Consider the following 19,622-nt stretch of genomic DNA (forward strand, 5'->3'; position numbering starts at 1 on the left):
ACCGCTGACAGAACTGGAAGATGGCCTGGCTGTGTCTTGTCATGAGAAGAGGAATCATGGATAACTCCCAGGTCGTTTATTAACCTGAGTAACTGAGTAGAAATGGGGAAGACTGGAGAAAGACCTACATTTGGGGTGGGAAGGTGGGTAACAACTAGGAATTCAATTTCAGGGATGTGAAGCTAAGTGGCCTATGAGACATCCAAGGGGAGTTTTCCAGTGAACTGTGGCAAATACATGGGTGTGAAGGTCCAAAGAGAGGTCTGAGCTGGAAATACAAATTCCAGAGTTGTTGTGTATATATTTTTTAAAGGCGGGGGGGATCACTTAGCAAGACAACATAGGAGGGCTAGAGTTGAAGAGATAAGCAAAAGCTACAAAGACTACAAAGGCCAGACGAAAATTAAAGAGGGTCACACTGACCAAGGGAGGAGAATATGCTAAAGACAGAACCCTGAAGGATACCTAAGAACCTCCCTCCGAGTGACAGGCACTCCAGTGGACCATCTACCTGTTCACGACAACACTACAACACCCTACAGTCAGCCCTCCGTGTATTAAGCCTACCAGGCAGACCCACTACATTCCCTAAAACACTCCAATTGCTTTGTCCCAGATTTTGATGTACATGTTCCTCCTAGAATCTCTCCCTCCTGCTCTTTATCTATTCAAAGCCTATGACTCTTTTCACTGACTTCATCAAATCCGTATTTTCCGAATCTTGGTATTTACTGCCTGTGTCAACTTCTCATATTGTATACAACAAGACGCTACCCTAAATTATTATTCAATACCCATCTATGATCCATTTCCCAAAACAGATAAGCTCTGGTTTCCTTTAAATGCTGCATTGCTTAGTATAATAGATGCATTAGATGCTTAATATATATCTTAATGCTTAATATATATCTGTTGAACAAATGAGTAATAAATAACACCTTGAAGCTATGAAATATGGGGAAGTAACAGAAGTAGATAAATCAACTTGGCATGTAACAGCTTAAAAAGAAATGACTCATTGTGATCAAAGTCCTGGGCAGCCTGCCCGACAAAAGGCATAAAACCTAAGTCGTATACCTTTCATTCCTTCCTCATTCAACTAGTATTTACTGTGCGCCTACTGGGTGCCAGGTACTCTTCCAGTCATTAGAGATGCACCAGCCAAAAAAGCAGACAAAAAGTCTTGTCCTCAGGGAGCTGCCGTTTAGTGGAAATACCATTTGCTGGCACGTTTTGTTTTATATAAGCTTATTTATATAAGCCCACACCTTCCTCTATTTTCCCTACAAGCCTACTGTTTTTCAGTCTGAAAAGTTTTGGCCTGAACATTATCATCATTATTAATGCCATCCTTTCCGTTTTCCTCAAATATCTAACACATTATGAGAAAAGGGTTTTGGACATTCCGAGGCCTTCAAAGGGCTAAAAAAAAAAATCAGTACACAGTATGTAGCAACTCTCATACTAGGACATATTCTAGAGAAGTACATCTTCAAAACAGCACAACTACTAGTGCATCAAAACTACCCAAAGCATTATAGAATTTACATAAACTTCCCAAAAGTAAAATAACAAACTCCACAGATACATAAAATCATTGAAGATTCTCCTCTCCCCTGCAGATATACAGAGCTTTGAAATTAAATTATGCTATCAAAGTTCATTTTTAAGTTGTAGGAGCTGAAACTCGACAAAAATTCTAAAATGAAACAATGAAGCCATAAAATATCTTTTATAAATCCTGAAAATGTTATCCTATTCATTTTATAATATAATAGAACCATGGTACTAACAATAGTAGTTTAAGTTGTAGGGCAATAGGATAAGGATCTTCCTCTACAAGAGAGAGGGAAAGAGAACAAACTCCCTTCCCTTTCCTACTGAAAAGCCACGCAAGCTTTTGAAAATATTAAGGCTAGAAGAGGTTCCCGGTCATCTAATGTACTGGAATCAACTGAATCTGGGCTCAAATTTCAGCTTTGCCATTCACAAACTGTGAGCCTGGGCAAATCACTTAACTCAGTTTTTTATTTGTGAAAATGCAAAGAATATTTAAATTGAACATCTAATAGAACATGAAGGCATTTAAGAGTGGGCAGCCCACCATGCAGGCAGAGCTGTCCTACCTGAAAATCAGTTCTCCTCGGCAGACTGACTGAGTGACTTTATTTATTTAGTTAGAGAGTGAGGGGGAGAGAGAGAGAGAGAGAGAGAGAGAGAGAAACCCAAGTAGGCTCCATGCCCAGCACAGAGCCCAATGTGGGGCTAGATCTCATGACCCTGAGATCATGACCTGAGCCAAAACTCAAGAGTTGGATGTGCTTTACCAACTGAGCCACGCAGGCATGTGTCCCCCACCACCAACCCCACCACCCCAACCAGGAAGTCTTTAAAAATTTTTTTTAAACAATGTCTTCTCTTTCTCTACTTATATCTAGAATTCTTTCTTAAAATTCAAGTTTTCTTGGGCACCTGCGTGGCTCAGTGGGTTAAAGCCTCTGCCTTTGGCTCAGGTCATGATCCCAGGGTCCTAGGATCGAGCCCCGCATCGAGCTCTCTGTTCAGCAGGGAGCCTGCTTCCCTTCCTCTCTCTCTGCCTGCCTCTCTGCCTGCTTATGATCTCTGTCAAACAAATAAATAAAAACTTAAAAAAAATTTTTTTTTTTTAATTTTTCTTTACAATATATCCCATGGCAGCTTCATTAAGAGTCTCAAGCAAGGACAATCTATATGATGTTTATAAGTAAGATCTTCTTGTACTTTAGCAAACTGTTAAGAATATTTAAAGCATAGTCATCTCAAAGTCTAAATTAGTACTTCCTAGGAGTTAAAGACTTGATTATCATTATTCCTGCTGATTCAATTACTAAATGGTAAGTGGGACCCTGATTCCCTAACAAAGAAACATGTGCTATATTTCCTTATTCTTCAAGTGCTTCATGAAACCACAGACCAAGGGTTGAAAATTTCAGTGCCTACAAGGACCAGACAAGCAACTTAGATTGGCTTAGACAAGCCAACTCGTAAGAAAAATGGACATCTGGGCTTGCAGCAAACAAGGGAGTGCCGTTCATTCCCAGGCTGGCCCATTTTGTAGTGCGCCACAGGGTCACACTGATGGAGCACATTCAAAGAGAGGGTAAAGATTTGTATAATTCTTGTGACAATTTTCTGTAAGATGGCAATAATGTCTTGTTCAACGAAATATGTAAATTGCCATGATTCCCTGACAGACAAAAATAAAAAACACTGAAGGAAGGATCATCTTTTACAAGTTTGTACAAAGACACTACATGGACTAGTGATGGTGCTAATCCTGCCTAAGGGAATTTGACCACTTCTGTGGGTCGCATTCAGCAGCAAGTTTTAAATCCTCCGAACAAATCTTCAACAAATGCAGGCAGGCCAGATCTACCCACTCAGCCCAGGAAGCAGAGATGGTTGTCCTGGTGACAAGTCCCACCACAAACTAAAAGGACTACTCAGATTTTGTGTTTAGGGCCAACCTATACATGGTGTAATTTCAATGACTTTTCTTCCTTTCCCATAAAAAAAAAAGTGCCTACTCAAATACTTTGAACAGGTAATCTAATGGCTATTATTCACATGTGGTAATAAAAGGTTTAAAATCAAATACCCAGTTTGATGCCTATTCATTCTTAAAATGTATTCAGAATTGAGAGACTAGAAAAGATCAGAATACGATAAAAAGTCGGTACCTAAAGATAGACATTACTAAGGGGGAAAGGAATGATAAAAGGAGATGCCTGGATAATAAAGATAAACTTTCCCTACTTCACAGTTTTACCTAAGGTGAGCCCTGTTGATTTTCAACTGTGAGTGAACAAAGACAAATTGTGTACTGAGGTATTTTTATCCTGCAAAGCTGTGAGGCTTTGTACAAACACTACCACATGCCAGTACTGCTTCTCAGGACTTAGAATTTAAATTTAAACACAGCTAAATGCATTTTTAAAAGAGTATTAATTCTTTTTTTTTTTTTAAAGAGTATTAATTCTTAAGAGATTCACTAATCATGGTATAACAATAAATCCATAACTTTAAAATTTTTATTTTTGGTCACTTATGAGAATTTACTGAACATAAAGCTGTTAGAACAAAGATTAGATGTATTTCCTGACCTTAAGGAGCTCACTATCTAGTAGAGATAAATAAAGTTAATAAAAAGCAAAATGCGATTAGTGGTTTATTAGAAAAAAGTATAGCAGGAGCTTGGTGGAGATGGTGATTATCCTGTGTGGAAAAAAATGGTTGGTGACATTTTCACATTTGAACGGAATCTTAAAGGATAATAAGGAGTTTGGCAAGCAGAAAACCAAGAACAGAGCACAGCAGACAGTGGGAGAAGAATGCACAGGATACATCTGGCAAGTGTCAAAGTGGCCAGTTTTAAAACAATGCCCATTTGAGGTGGAATGGCAGCAGAATAAGAAGGGGCCAGAACCCCAAGAGAACAGGCAGAGGGGCTATGGAACTCCAAAGACAAGAGATGCTTACAGTGAGGCAATACCTACTCAGAAAGTTCCTCACCTCTTTCTTCCAGTGAAAATGCCAGAGAATTTGAAAGAAGGAAATCAGATGAAAACTTTGTTGTTTAATTATGCCAATGGTTGCGGGGGGAGGTGCCTGGGTGTCTCAAGTTGGCTGAATGTCTGCCTTTGGCGCAGGTCATGATCCCAGGGTCCTGGGATTGAGCCCTGAAGCAGGTTCCCTGCTCAAGGGTGGGGAGCTGTTTCTCCTTCTCCCCACTACTCATGCTCTCTCTCTCCCTCAAATAAAATCTTTATAAAAAATAATAAAGTAAAAATTATGCCAATGCTTTAATTCTTTATATATATTCCCAATAGCTTTTACAATCGTTTGGAGATCCTTCTTTCATCAGAATACTAAATCTTCAGGTGTAGCTCAATGCTGGGGACAACAGCTGTTAATGGCTCTTCAGAGGAAATGGAGGCATTTTTACAGGGCAATCTCCCAAAGATTTTCTCCTTCTTTTTTTTAAAAAGATTGTTATCAAGGACTAAGAAGTCTTCCTCCTCCAAATAACATTCCCTATGAGGAAATGTTTTAGTCTGTTAAAAAAAAAATTCTAGGGGCGCCTGGGTGGCTCAGTGGGTTAGGCCTCTGCCTTCGGCTCGGGTCATGATCCCAGGGTCCTGCTCAGCGGGGAGCCTGCTTCCTCCTCTCTCTCTCTGCCTGCCTCTCTGCCTACTGTGATCTCTCTCTGTCAAATAAATAAATACAATCTTAAAAAAAAAAAATTCTAGGTAAAACACTTTGCCTACCTTTTTTGGGTAGTTTTACTGCACTGGTATTTTTGCACTTTTACTACAGCTATCTATTTATAATGTGCTTAAAAACTGTATTTTAATGATGACATCAGCCCCTTTCACATAATCCCTCACTTAAGATGATAATTAAAAAGGAGCAGTACAGGGGTAAGGCTGTGAGAATAACAGCATGCTTAGGGCAAAGAAGGCCAGCTGCCTTCTTGGGTTAGCTCTTCAGAAGGACTTCCTGTTTCCTGGCCTTTAAAAATTTTTTTTGATTAAAAAAGACATACAGCTCCATATTTTAAAAATCATACATCTGGGTTCCTTAGGACAGTCAAGCTGGAGAAAGACCGAAGAACATTAGGAACAGAGCTACAGCACTGATGATGTTGAGAATGTCTAGATAAAGCATGGCTAAAGCCCACAATACCACTGGATTTTATTTATGTGAGTCAATGAATTTCTTCTATTTTTAAGCCTTTTATTTTTATTTTTTTTAAGCTTTTATTTATTTATTTGACAGAGAGAGAGAGATCACAAGTAGGCAGAGTGCCAGGCAGAGAGAGAGGGGGAAGCAGGCTCCCTGCTGAGCAGAGAGCCCGATGCGGGGCTCGATCTCAGGACCCTGAGATCATGACCTGAGTCGAAGGCAGAGGCTTAGCCCACTGAGCCACCCAGGCACCCCTATTTTTAATTTTTTAAATGAAATTTTCATTTAATTAAGAAATGAATTTCTCTGATTTTTAAGTCTGCACTGGCTTTCTTTTTTCTTTCCTTTTCTTTTAAGATTTTATTTACTTATTTGACAGAGAGAAGCAGCGAGAGAGGGAACACAAGGAGGGGGAATAGGAGAGGGAAAAACAGGCTTCCTGCTGAGCAGGGAGCCCCATGTGGGGCTCCATCCCAGGACTCTGGGATCATGACCCGCGCCCAAGATGGACGCCTAAAGACTGAGCGGCCCAAGCCCCTCCATACTGGCTTTTCTAATAGGAAATGAAAGTACCTTAACTGATACTGATAAAAATATATTAATCATTAACCTCAACATTCACCAAAAACTATTTCAAATGAGACTACCAGAAAGCTACAATCTAATATTATATTTCCTGGGTCATGAAATTATCTTTATAGAATTCTGAGTTGCTGTTATGATCTCAAATTTTATTGAGGATTAAAAGAAAAATGGTTTTTAATAAAACTTATTTTTAGCTTATTACTGATTTTAATAAACTTCATATAAAAATTTACATGAAAACATTAACACAGCACCATTGCATGCCCAACATTGTGTGGCTACTGGGAAGCACACAGTTTATGCTCAGCCATAGCAGTTCGACCCAGTCTAGAATTCCTGGTACTGTACACATTTCCTAAGCACCAGCACTTTCATTATTTGACTCTTATCTTTTAGTTCCCATTTTAAAAAGTTAGCATTTCAGTGTATCCAGGCTATTCATATTGACCTGACATCCCCATTTTATCTGGAACGATTTGCACTGCTGTCTTAAGATGTCATCTTCTCTGGTTAGTGGCTGCTTTCTTTCCCAAAAGTATCCGTTTTAAACGATAAGTTATACTATTACCTTATTTGTAATTCATCCTGCATTTATTTTTTAAATATAAAGGGATACAGCTATAAGAGACTCATCCTACTATGTAAGAAAAATCATTTACAAAATAATTATTCTTTACAAAATTTACATGGAAAAGAGTCAAAACTACAAGTACTAAATATATCCACATACTAGTTGAAATGTGGAAAAAAGAAAATGTTTCAGTGCTGTTATTGCATTGAACAAAAATTTTATTTGCAGAAACTTCTTTGGGCCTGAATCTAGTTCACCCACATGAATCACATCACCCACAAATTACATAAAGATCTACTGAGTGAGGGGGTCCTTTTCCACTTCCCTTATAATAACACATGCTAAGACATCTTTTACCATAATATGAAACATCAGGAATCTAGGCAGGTACAGCCTGGTAACCTCTCCCCAAGAAAGAAGTGAATCACAACTTGCTTCCTACTATCTGGTGTCTTTGCATAGAAAAAAGACTGATTTTTCTCTTCTGTAGTCTATATTCTGTTCCCAAAGAGAAAGGTTTTTCTTAGGTTTTTGATGAAAGCCCACAAACACTGAAAAAATTACAAATAAAAATTCTGAGACAAGTATTTTTAGATCAGTTGGTGACATAAACATGTAGAAGTTAAAAGTCACATATTCTCCCATTACTATGACTTTTCTATAAGAAAACACACATTAGGGTAACTGTCTTATCTTTATGTCCCTTTATATTTTAAAGAGTACAACATGAATTAAAAGCTTGGTGAATGTGTAATTTGTCATTTGACTATTAAAAAAGCCTCAAGGGGGCACCTGGCTGGCTCAGTTGGTGCAGGGTGTAACTCTTGATCTTGGGGTTCTGAGTTCAAGCCCCATGTTGGACACACAAAAAAAGCCTCAAGATGCTTAAAGTTACTCTTAATAAAACACTAATTAAATAATTTAAAACAACTTTTAGAGAGGGAGGGGGAGGGGGAAAGGGAGAGGGATAGAATCTCTAAGAGACTTTCTACAGAGCCCAACACGTAGTGCTTGTTCCCCAGGATCCCTGAGAGCATGACTTGAGCCAAAATCAAGAGTCAGACGCTTAACTGACTGAGGGACCCAGGCACCCCATAAATTTTAATTAGTATGTCAAATGTGAGTTGATATTAAATATATTTACATTCACCAACTCAAAATAAATTTCCTAATATTATTTAGATCAATTCAAATGTATATCAGATAAAAAAAAAAGTAACAGAAGCTGTGAAATACTTTTTCCTTTTTGTGTTTTAGCTTTTCTTGGTGGCTAAACGGATGCTTGCAGGATTTTATAATGTGATGGGATTGTACAAAGGAAAATTACAGCATAGGATTAATTTCTTTCTTGTCCTGAATTTTATTGACTGATAAGTTCATATATTTCTTGCATTTACTGCAATACTTATTTCCACCTTTAAATGAATAACAGAATCTTACAAACTAATAGAATCTTCCTTATGTTTAATATGGTCTATGTTCATAACATGTGGCTAATTTATCACCTAAAATTTAATAGCAGACAGCTATAAGTACTTATTACTAAAATTAAATTCCCACTAAAGTAGCACTAATCATTCTTAAAGATTATTTTATATAAGTATAAAATATACTTTGTAAATATATACATTTATGTTGCTAACAGTGTAGTTCAGCTACTATCTGCAAATATTATATAGTAAAACCTCAATGGTTAAAGAAAAAAACTCACTGACTTAGGGAAAGGTCTTCTTTGATAAAAAGGCTCTCTCCTCCAGTCCTCTGTAAATGGAAAACTATTTAATTATAACTTTATATTTTGAAAAACTTTTTGTCGTTGATGAAATGTTTCTATATTTGTTTTATAATCACTTTCCCCCTCCCAAAGGAAGATAAGGATGTATGGATGTATGAGCATGTGTGTGCACATATGCATGTATATATGAATTGAAAAATCAATCAGTCCAGGTTTCAAGTGCAGCTCTGAGTTAAAAAAAAAAAATTTAAAAAGCTGAATGCTGCAGATTCCTACATTTCTGTACCTAGTTTTGCCATTCCTTTTTTTTCAACCCCACAAACACTTCTGGGTATTTATTATTTGTAATGCACTATGCTAAGTGTTCCAAATACAAACAGGAAGGGAATAAGAGAGAGTGAGAAATGAAGAAAAACCCACAGTCCCTGTTCTTACAAAGTTCATAGTCTTGGAGAAGATGCAACAATGCACGCCTAAACAACAGAAAACGTACACATTTATATGTACCATTAAATTGAATAGGTAAGTATGTGGGAACGTAGAAAAGAAGTGGCAGATCCTAACTGGAGTGCAGAGTTTCGGAAGATACGAGAAAGTTTCACTCAGTAAGTAACACGTGGGTTGATTTGAAAAGCTTATAGGATCCTGGCAGAAGTTAGATGAGGTATTCTAGGTAGAAGACGCAGCATAATACTTAGAAGTGCCCAGCACATCCAGGATAACAATGTGTAGTGTGACACAACTAGATGATGTGTGTCAAAAGGAGAACAGCTAAAAATACAGCCAAAAAGTGAGACAAGAGCCAGATTATCCAAAAACTCAAATACCATTAAATGGGACCAGGCAGTCAGAAGGAGGCCCTGAAAACTTTGGAGTGTATGTGTGAAATATCCAGGTGCCAGATATCTTAAATACTGACCTGCCAATTCTGTTCTCAAAGACTTCTACTTTGATGTCACCTCCATCGGGATATCTGCCTGTCCACTAATCAAAAGCACCACTATATTTCTATTCTTGCAACTATACGGTCAGTAAACAGACGTTTTGGATAATCTGGTTGTGTGTGTGTGTGTGTGTGTGTGTGTGTGTGTGTGTGTGTGTGTTTTCCTTCAGTTTCAAAAACTGTACACTCCCGAATCTGAAGGAAAACACACACTCACACATACATACACACACGTACCCCAGATTATAGGGTGTCTGGGTGGCTGAGTTGGTTATGCGACTGCCTTCAGCTCAGGTCATGATCCTGGAGTCCTGGGATCGAGTCTCATCACAGGCTCCCTGCTTAGCAGGGCTTCTGCTTCTCCCTCTGACCTCTCCCCTTTCATGCTCTCTCTCTCTCTCTCTCAAATGAATAAATAAAATCTTAAAAAACAAACAACTGTAAACTCTCTGGAGCAAGAACAGTTAACTAGTGATTTTTTATAATTGAGCCTTACCTCAATGATCTCATGACACACGTGAAAATGTTAAGTAACGATAAACAAAATACAGGTTGACTCTTGAATGGTGTAAGTCTGAACTGCACAGGTCCACTTATATATGGATTTTCTTTTTTTACAGTGCAGTACCATAAATGTATTTTTTCTTCCTTATGATTTTCTTAACATTTTTTTCTCCTCTGGCTTACTTTATTGTAAGAATACAGTAATAATACATATAACATATAAAATATGTGTTAACTGACTATGTTATTGGTAAGGCTTCCAGTCAATAGTAGCTACTAGTAGTGGTTTTGGGAAGTCGAAAGTTACATGCAGAGTTTCAACTGTGCAAAGGGTGGACACCCCAACCCCTCGTTGTTCAAAGCTGCACATGAGATACAACTTACAGCTTATATTACTTTCCTATTTTGATTAATCTACCCATCATTATTCTTCTTGCAGGTTAAGTACTTTCTGCTTTTTTAAGTTTTAATGTAAACTGTCAACCAAGATTTACATTAACATGGACATGGAAACTCTATGGTCTCTCCTGTCCCTCTCCCTTCATCAGTCTGAGGATTCGTAACATAAGTGCATCCAAGCCACAACACATGAGCCACCACCATCAGTCTGGTCCTAGAGAAATCCCCTGTCCCATGACCGCTTAAGTAGGAGATGGGTTCCTAAGTCCTATCGACTCTACCTCCAAATATCCTCAAAACTTTGTCTTTCATTTCCCTTCTGATTAGAACCACTTTGTTTAGTCACTTAGACATTTTGTACGTGGGTTATTACATCAGCCTCTAGCTTACCTCCCTGCTTTTGGTCTTACATTATGGCCAGGATGACCTATCCAAAACAGAAATCTCTTTGCTCTCCATACAGCTTCGAATTCTTCAGTGCCTCCCTAACAGCCACAGCACAGAGTCCAAATTCCTTACCAAAGCATATTAAGACTGTTTAACAGATAATTTAGCAAGAATATAAAGATTTTCAATATTTTAAACCTTATCTCCGGCCCCTTATTCACTCAAAAAAATACTTACTGACTACCTACTACATGTCATGAACTATTTTTTTTTTTTTTTAATTTTATTTGAGAGGGGGAGAGAGCACGCACAAGAGAGCGAGTGTGAGCATGAGTGGGGGAAAAGGGGTGCATGGGAAGGGCAGAGTGAGAGGAAGAAGGAGACTCCCTGCCAGAGAGCCAGATGCAGGGTTCATCCCAGGACCCTGAAATCATGACCTGAGCCAAAGGCAGATGCTTAACCGACTGAGCCACCCAGGTGCCCTGTCACGAACTATTTTAAACATCTGGGGTTGTGTGTGTGTATAAATGAACAAAATAGATGACTGTGTGCACGTGTGTCCATGCGTACACATACACACCAAAGAACCAACCATGGAAGTTTAAACTACACTAGGGCAAAGCTGGCAATAAATACAAGTAAATTACATAGTATATTATGAATGGTATGGTCTATAAGAAAATAAAAGTATAGAAAGAAGTAGGTTGGTCAGGGTAGACCTTATTGGAAAAGCAGAATCTCAGAAGAGACTTGAAAGAGGCATGGAGTGAGCTATGCAGTTTTCTGCAGAAAGGATGTTCCCGGTAGAAAAGAAAATCTGGTGTAAAGGCCCTGATAAGGAAGTGTCTAGAGTGCTCAGGACTGCTAGGAGCTCAGAGTAAGTAAAGGGGGAATGAAGGGAGAGGAGCTAAGGATGGGGAGAAGTGGGAAGAAGTAGAAGCATGATCACGTCGATCCCTGCAGAGAACTGGAAGGACTTGAATTTTACTCTGAGTAATGAAGGAAGCACTGTGAGTGACCAGTGAGCAGAGGAATGGCATGACTTGACAGATTCTGGAAGAACTGCTCTGACTCCTGCACTGGCAGCAGACCAGAGTGGGCAGGGACAGAAGAAGGAATGCTGCTAGGAGGCTACTGCAGTGATCTAGGTGAGACTTCATGATAGATCATGTGGGTGGTGAGAAACAGACTTGTAGATGTGTAATAATCTGAAGGTACAGTCAGTAAGACTTTTCTGACACAATGGATGTATGTGTGAAAGAGGATTCAAAAATGTCACCAAGAATTTTGGATTAAGAAAACAGGAGAACAGAGTTTGTACTAACTCAGATGAGAAAGACCACTGGTAGAGCAGGTTTTGGGGGAAAGCCTGGGAGAACAGTTTTTCATGTATTTAAAATGTCTAGTGGACATTCAACCAGATTCTTGAATATCCAAGTTTGGAGCTCAAAGCAGAGGTTTAGGGTGGAGATTCTGTTTGTTCTGCCTCAAACAATCCCGCATTCCAGGCTCACACAGCGTTCCCCAATGTCTTCCCCAAGTCTTTATATGAGTGCATATTTCAAGACATGTCATGTATCATCTATTTTATGAAACTCACATGATTATCATCTCCTGAATCACCCTGTTTCCTTAAGTCACTTAAGTAACTGAAATATATAATGGCTGGTCTCTTAGCACACTCAAAAGGCTGAACAATTTTTGTATCTTTTGGTAAGAAAAAAAGCAGCCATTTCATTAACACAACAGGCAACTTGCCTAATCTCACCATCAGAAATCTTTACAAACCTTTAAAGAAAATTAGGACCACAAAAAAGATCTTGGCAAGCAGCTCAGTAACCAGATTTTGTACTTTGCAATTTCAGTGGTTATTTGAAGATGATAAGTCTTCAAAAACACACACTGTATGATCAACTTCATAGGCTAAACACAAAGACAGAAACACCTCCTGCCTGTGTTCCAAAGTTATTTTCAGTTAAAAAAAAATTTTCATTTTGTCATCCTTTCCCTTGCCCTGGGGAGGCATTTAAATGAGAAGAATTATTGGACAAGAAAACAGTCTTTTGTTTTGTTCCTGAGAGACGCACTCTAATCTAATTGAGAAAGGAGGGAAATTAAAAAGATGATGTGGCATTATAGAGGATCCAGCTCAAGCAGCCACCTTCCTTTTTTTTTTTTTTTTTTTTTTAAGATCTATATATTTATTTTAGAGAGCGAGAGACAGCACGTGCACACGTGTGGCGGGGGAGTAGGGCAGAGAGTGAGGGAGAGAGAATCTTTAAGCAGACTCCATGTCGGGTGGTGAGCCTGACGTGGAGCTTGATCCCAAGACCCCGATTGCCGCCTAAGCTGAAACCAAGCACTGGATGCTTAACTAACTGCACCAGCCAGGCGCCCCTGAAGCAGCTACTTCCAGCTGTGAGAACCCTGCTATCCAGAGAGGCTACTGCTAGCACCCAAACAGTGTGCTCCCATTATGAGCTCTGGATAGCTATAATCTGCTAAAATGTAAGTTCCACAAGGGCGAGAGTTTTGCCTGTTTTGTTCACTACTCTTTCACGTGGTAGTGCTGAATGAACAAACTTACAATTCTGAAGTACACAAGGCTGAAATACATTCAATATAAAGTAGAAAACAAGGGGTGCCTTGCTGGCTCAGTTAATACGGCATATGACTCTTAATCTTGGGGCTGTGAGTTCGAGCCCCACAGGAGGTGCAGAATTTACTTAAAACAAAAAAAGCCTTCAGGGTTTTAAAAAATTGCTCTCTGAAAGTCAAAAAATTGGAGTACCAAGAATTTGCAATCATCATCTTCAAATATTGATTACAAAATGTTAACCATATACAACACTGGGGGAGGGAGGATCATATGTGAAATCTCTAACAAAGTAGTAAGTTTATAAAAAGTTCTCTGTAAATCAAGAGAAAAGGATGATATTCTAGCAACTATACTTGCTTTATACTGTATAGTATTTTAGAAATTTCATTATGCAAAAAGTATAGCCTTTAAAAATAAAATAGTACAAATACATTACATGTGTTTAGAGAATCAAGATCTATAATGTTGACTAGTATAAAAAGAAGTATAAAAAGTTTGACTCCAGGTTATATTAAGAGAGTAGCTTAAAACAACCCAAATACACAGCCAGGTTCTGAAAATTCCCTTGCCAAAGAAATTCTTACTTGGGTTTTTTTTTTTTAATTGAAGTATAATTGACATATACCATTACATTAGTTTTAGGTATACAACATAATGATTTGAAATATATATATTGCAAAATGATCACCATAATAAGTCTAGTTAACATCATGTCACCATATTTACTTCTTGTGATGAGAATTTTTAAGATCTATTCTCTTAGCAACTTTCAAATATGCAAAACAGTAATATTAACTATAGTCACCAAGCTGTACATTATAACCCCAGGACTTAATTATTTTATAACTATAAGTTTGTTCTTAACGTAGTCTTAAAGTAAAACAGCCTTTGAAGAAAACACTTTCAACATAGCCACAGTTTTCATGCAGTTAAGAAGCAATCTAATAGGGACACCTGGGTGGCTCAGTGGATTAAAGCCTCTGCCTTCCGCTCAGGTCATGATCCCAGGGTCCTGGGATCGAGACCCGCATCAGGCTCTCTGCTCAGCAGGGAGCCTGCTTCCTCCTCTCTCTCTCTCTCTGCCTGCCTCTCTGCCTACTTGTGATCTCTCTCTGTCAAATAAAATAAATAAAATCTTAAAAAAAAAAAAAAAGAAGCAATCTAATATACATATTTCAATCCCCAAAAGGAAATATCGGGTATTATCTTAAAGTTAAAGAACACCAACCTTTTTAATCTCATGTAGTTTTCACTGGCCGCAGGTCGGCATTCAGCTCTTTGTACCACTATTCCTTCCAATGAAAGTTTGTCTTGAATGGAAAGAAAAAAAAAAAATTTAACAAATGTATTCAGAGGTAAAACCCTGACCATTTTTAAGATTTTACCTTAACATACTAACCACAGTAATAATGATTAGAATCAAATGTAATAATACAAATCAAAGAACAAAAGGAATACTTGTAAGTTTATAGTACCATCATTAGCCAGAATAGAGAAAAACCTTACTCTTGGTGAGCAAAAAACTGAGCTTGTCAGGTTTGTTTACTGGGCTGCTGCAGTCCCTTGCCAATACAACTTTTATATATTTAACTTTTTCTAAAGAGGGTGACTTACTAGGGCATAAAATCAAATTTTAAAAAATTTGAAGGGAGTGGAGACTACAACAACTTTGGCAGAGAAGTAACTTCTGAAAACCCAGCTAGTCTAAACCACTAAAATTAAAGGTAATATATATCTGTATGTGTGGGTGACCACACACACACACACACGCAAATAAAATTCTAGAATACACCGTGACTAGAATAGCTAGCCTAGAAAATACTATAAACTGGGCAAGGCTAGTTGTTTAGGCTAAACACTGTCTAGGCTATACTGTGTACCACTTCTGCCTGCCAGTTGCTCTGACTTCTATTTTCCAGCAGATTTATTAACTTGGGTATGTCCAAGTTAGAGCTTTAACTGCTATGGATATTTGTCCAAACAGAGGGGCAATTTTTCCTACCAATAGTAAGAATTCTTAAGGTGACGCTGACACAAAATTCAAGAGAAACCAAAAAGGTAAACAACAGTTAGCACTTACTATGTGACTACTATGGACCAAACACTGGTAAATTCACCTTACAGACCTTAATAGTACACATAGACTATGCCATGATGGCACCAGCTCTCCTACTGTCTGGAAATGTACAACTATGGTTAGGAAGCTATGGTTCAGTCTTAATTTCATGAGAATTCATCCAGGTTTTGAGAAGAGATTCAGGAAATCCTTTGGCTCATCAGCAATGCATTTATGATTCATCTCTTCAGGGCAAATGACTTCGTGCATTCCCCAACATTAACTAAATGCCTACTATGTAAAGGGCACCATCTAAGCATTTGGAATCAAAGATGAGTAAGACACAGTACTCTTTCCAAGAAGCACACAGTTTCCTGGGGTGGGGGAGGAGGGCAGATAAATGGACCAAAATGTAGAGTGCAGCTTGTACCACGCCCACATGATTTACATTAGAAAATCTTCCTTATGGTGACTTTTCTTTATTTTGTCTCCAAACTCCAGGAGACTCCTTACTGTAGCCCCTAACTGTGAATGCATGGGCAATCCAACAGTTGAAGAATTCCTCAGTGCAACATATGCAACTAATCTCAAGTACACACTATCAGATGTCTGGAAAAAGCAATGATGAGAAGCATGCCTACCTTATACCAAAATGTTAGGAAGGAAACGAAACCATAATTATTTTGTATTACATTTAAATGTCTAAAAATAATTTCCCCTTGTTAATCAGTTTAGTAAGACTGATATTAAAATGTGAATTTCCGGGCGCCTGGGTGGCTCAGTGGGTTAAAGCCTCTGCCTTCAGCTCGGGTCATGGTCTCAGGGTCCTGGGATCGAGCCCCACGTCGGGCTCTCTGCTCAGCAGGGAGCCTGCTTCTTCCCTCTCTCTCTGCCTGCCTCTCTGCCTACTTGTGGTATCTGTCTGTCAAATAAATAAATAAAATCTTTAAAATGTGAATTTCCCAAATCTTATATTTGAGTTTGCATTTCCACTGAAGCTGAAAGTTCTATCTAGAAAAATTACTGGTATAACAATAGCAAGATCTGGGGAATTTCTACGTATAAAATATGTTAAATGCATGAGAAATTCCTCTATTAAAACACAAATCAATCCTTTTAAAAAAACTAAACAAACTTAGAATACTATACCATCCCTGAAAACAAGTTACTTATATATATAGGTGTTTCACTGCATACTAAAAGAGCTATCTGTTAATACCATCTGTGAATGTTTCCCCACTTATTTAAAGTAATATGTACTTCAGGTAGATAGGCTGAATTTAATTTTTAGTTAAAGGATCTGCTGTCAATGTTCTCCATATAATACCTGAGAGAGTAAGTTTTCAAAGCACCTGCCCATATCAACTTGGAAATTACTCTCATCACTATTCTCCAATCAAGGTCACTCTCACAAAGCAATAAAATTCACATTCCCCAAACCATAATTTCCTGTCCATCACACCCCCTTTTCAAATCTAAAATAGCTTTCCAATGCTTCTCAAGTGAAAGAGCAGTCTTAATCATCTGCAATGGATTTTCCCACTGACTGGTTGCTCTTAAATCACCCCACATCTCTGTTAGCTTGTTCCCTTTCTCCTTTTTTTTTTTTTTAAAGATTTTAGTTATGTATTTGACAAAGATTACAAGTAGGCAGAGAGACAGGCAGAGAAGGGGTGGGGGGAGCAGGCTCCCCACTGAGCAGAGAGCCTGATGCGGGGCTCAATCCCAGGACCCTGAGATCATGACCTGAACCAAAAGCAGAGGCTTTAACCCACTGAGCAACCCAGGTGCCCCCCTTCTCCTTTTAAGTAAATTTTAAAAGCCAATTTACTTATGATAAAACCTCCTAAGCAAGATTTAAAGCCTTCACAATTTTTAAAAGCCTTACAGGAAAATGTTTCCATATTCTTTCCACTAACCATGCTTCTTTTCCTCTTCAAAACATTGCTTAAGACTTAGGGGGAAAGGTATTAAATACATTATATTTTAAAGGCATCTTGGGGCGCCTGGGTGGCTCAGTGGGTTAAAGCCTCTGCCTTCGGCTCAGGTCATGATCCCAGGGTCCTGGGATCAAGCCCTGCATCAGGCGCCCTGAGCCTCCTTCTCCCCCCGCCCCCCACCTGACTCTCTGCCTACTTGTGATCTCTGTCAAATAAATAAATAAATAAAATCTTTAAAAAAAAATAAAAATATAAAGGCATCTGAAAGCACCCATTTGGACACCACTGCTGTTTATTACAGACCATATTCATTAATACAGGAACCCTCACTTGAAACCACTTTGTTAGGCTAGTTTAAAAGAGCACGAGGGGCGCCTGGGTGGCTCAGTGGGTTAAGCCGCTGCCTTCAGCTCAGGTCATGATCTCAGGGTCCTGGGATCGAGTCCCGCATCGGGCTCTCTGCTCGGCGGGCAGCCTGCTTCCCTCTCTCTCTCTCTCTCTCTGCCTGCCTGTCTACTTGTGATCTCTCTCTGTCAAATAAATAAATAAAATCTTTAAAAAAAAAAAAAAAAAGAGCACGAACACTTGAAACACATCAGGAATAACAAAGACATAAAGCATGGCTCCTGTCCTCAAGGAGTAGAGTCTAGTGCAGCCATTCAAATGACTTCTGTGACACAGATTCTTAAAAAGTATTGAGGGCCCCCGAAGAGCTTTTATGTGGGTTGTACCTTTTGCTATTTATCATATTAGGAACTAAAACTAAGAAATATTTAGAAAATCGGAACTGAAAAAGGCAGAAAGGCTTGGTATTATTATGAATAGTTTTGACTTTATAGGCTCCTTGAAAAGGTCTCAGGAATCCCTCCAGATCACATTTTTAAGAGCTGCTAGTCTAGTAGGAGGTATATAAATCATGTTAATACACCAGAATCACTTTTTTTTTTAAAAAGATTTTATTTATTTATTTATTTGACAGACAGAGATCACAAGTAGGCAGAGAGGCAGGCAGAGAGAGAGAGAGGAGGAAGCAGGCTCCCTGATAAGCAGAGAGCCCGATGTGGGGCTCAATCCTAGGACCCTGGGATCATGACCTGAGCCGAAGGCAGAGGCTTTAACCCACTGAGCCACCCAGGTGCCCCCACCAGAATCACTTTTAATAGACCTCCACTTACCCCACTTCTAGATTATCAATGTTCTCAAGTCCCCTCTTTTAAATACAGTGACAGATGCCCATAGCTTGCCCATAGTGGGTAGTTAGGTTCATCTCTAGTACTCCCACACACTTCTGCTCTAACTATATTAGAACTTGTTTATGCTAGTTTTACTGTTAGTTATTATGCAATTTGATTATATATTATATAATCCCATTAATTGTAAGTATGGGGGAAGGAGATGTTTCTGTGAAAACCAGGTTTAGTGCTTTGGCAAGACTTAATATAAAAAGTAAGTTGCTTAAAAAAAAAAAACTACTGTCAAAACACTGGAGAGATAATAGGAGATTATTAGAGAAACATAAAAGTCTAGAAGGATTCTGCATTCATGTTGTTTCAGTGTCTAAATTTTTGCTCCTTTCTAAGAAGCAAAAATTAATAATAAATAAATAAAAAATTAATAATAAATCTAGATTATGGGTTGAATTTTCCCAAGAAAGAGAAAAGAGATGCTCAACCAGCATATTATACTGAAATCAAAGGCCTTATCCTACATGTACATTGGTGGCTATATGTACATTTGAACTCTTAAGGTAAAATGTTTAAGGCAGTAAGAATTCATATTAATATCATTTTATGATTCTCTACTTTTGAATTTACCTGATAGACTATTGGTCCTTCCCTATGGGCTGTGGGACTCCACTGCACAAAGAAGAACTTTTTAAGGATTATAAGCTAGACACACAGGTGAAACAGAAGGACACTGAAGGTGGTGGGAACAGAGTGAACAATGACTTTTGTCTCCTCCCTCTTTCGCTCTGTGTGTTTGTGCCTCCTTCTGAATTTCAAACTAAGGGACCCACACCAGAACTGGATTCTGGGAAATAGTCCAGAATCATTTCTAAATTTTATCTCCCCCCATGCCCACCTTTTTTGCTAGATCCATTTACTTACTGGTTTCTGTTACTTGCAACCAAAAGAATCTTAACGAGTATGAACACATACTATTGGTAATAGTATTTTAT

At 38.5% G+C, this 19,622-nt stretch overlaps 1 protein-coding gene across 1 annotated transcript in view; it reads right to left on the minus strand.

Annotated features, from left to right (window-relative positions):
- Positions 1-19,622, minus strand: part of LOC111147172 (general transcription factor IIF subunit 2) — a 157,343-nt gene that overhangs the window by 54,449 nt on the left and 83,272 nt on the right. Inside the window, exon 5 of the mRNA XM_022503064.1 lies at positions 14,676-14,757. Within this exon, the coding sequence (XP_022358772.1) occupies positions 14,676-14,757 (82 nt within the window). The remainder of the gene's footprint in view (positions 1-14,675; positions 14,758-19,622) is intronic.

This window comes from Enhydra lutris, unplaced genomic scaffold (genome assembly GCF_002288905.1).
Source record: "Enhydra lutris kenyoni isolate GAN:26980312 unplaced genomic scaffold, ASM228890v2 scaffoldscaffold15, whole genome shotgun sequence".
NCBI classification, from domain to species: Eukaryota; Metazoa; Chordata; class Mammalia; order Carnivora; family Mustelidae; genus Enhydra; species Enhydra lutris.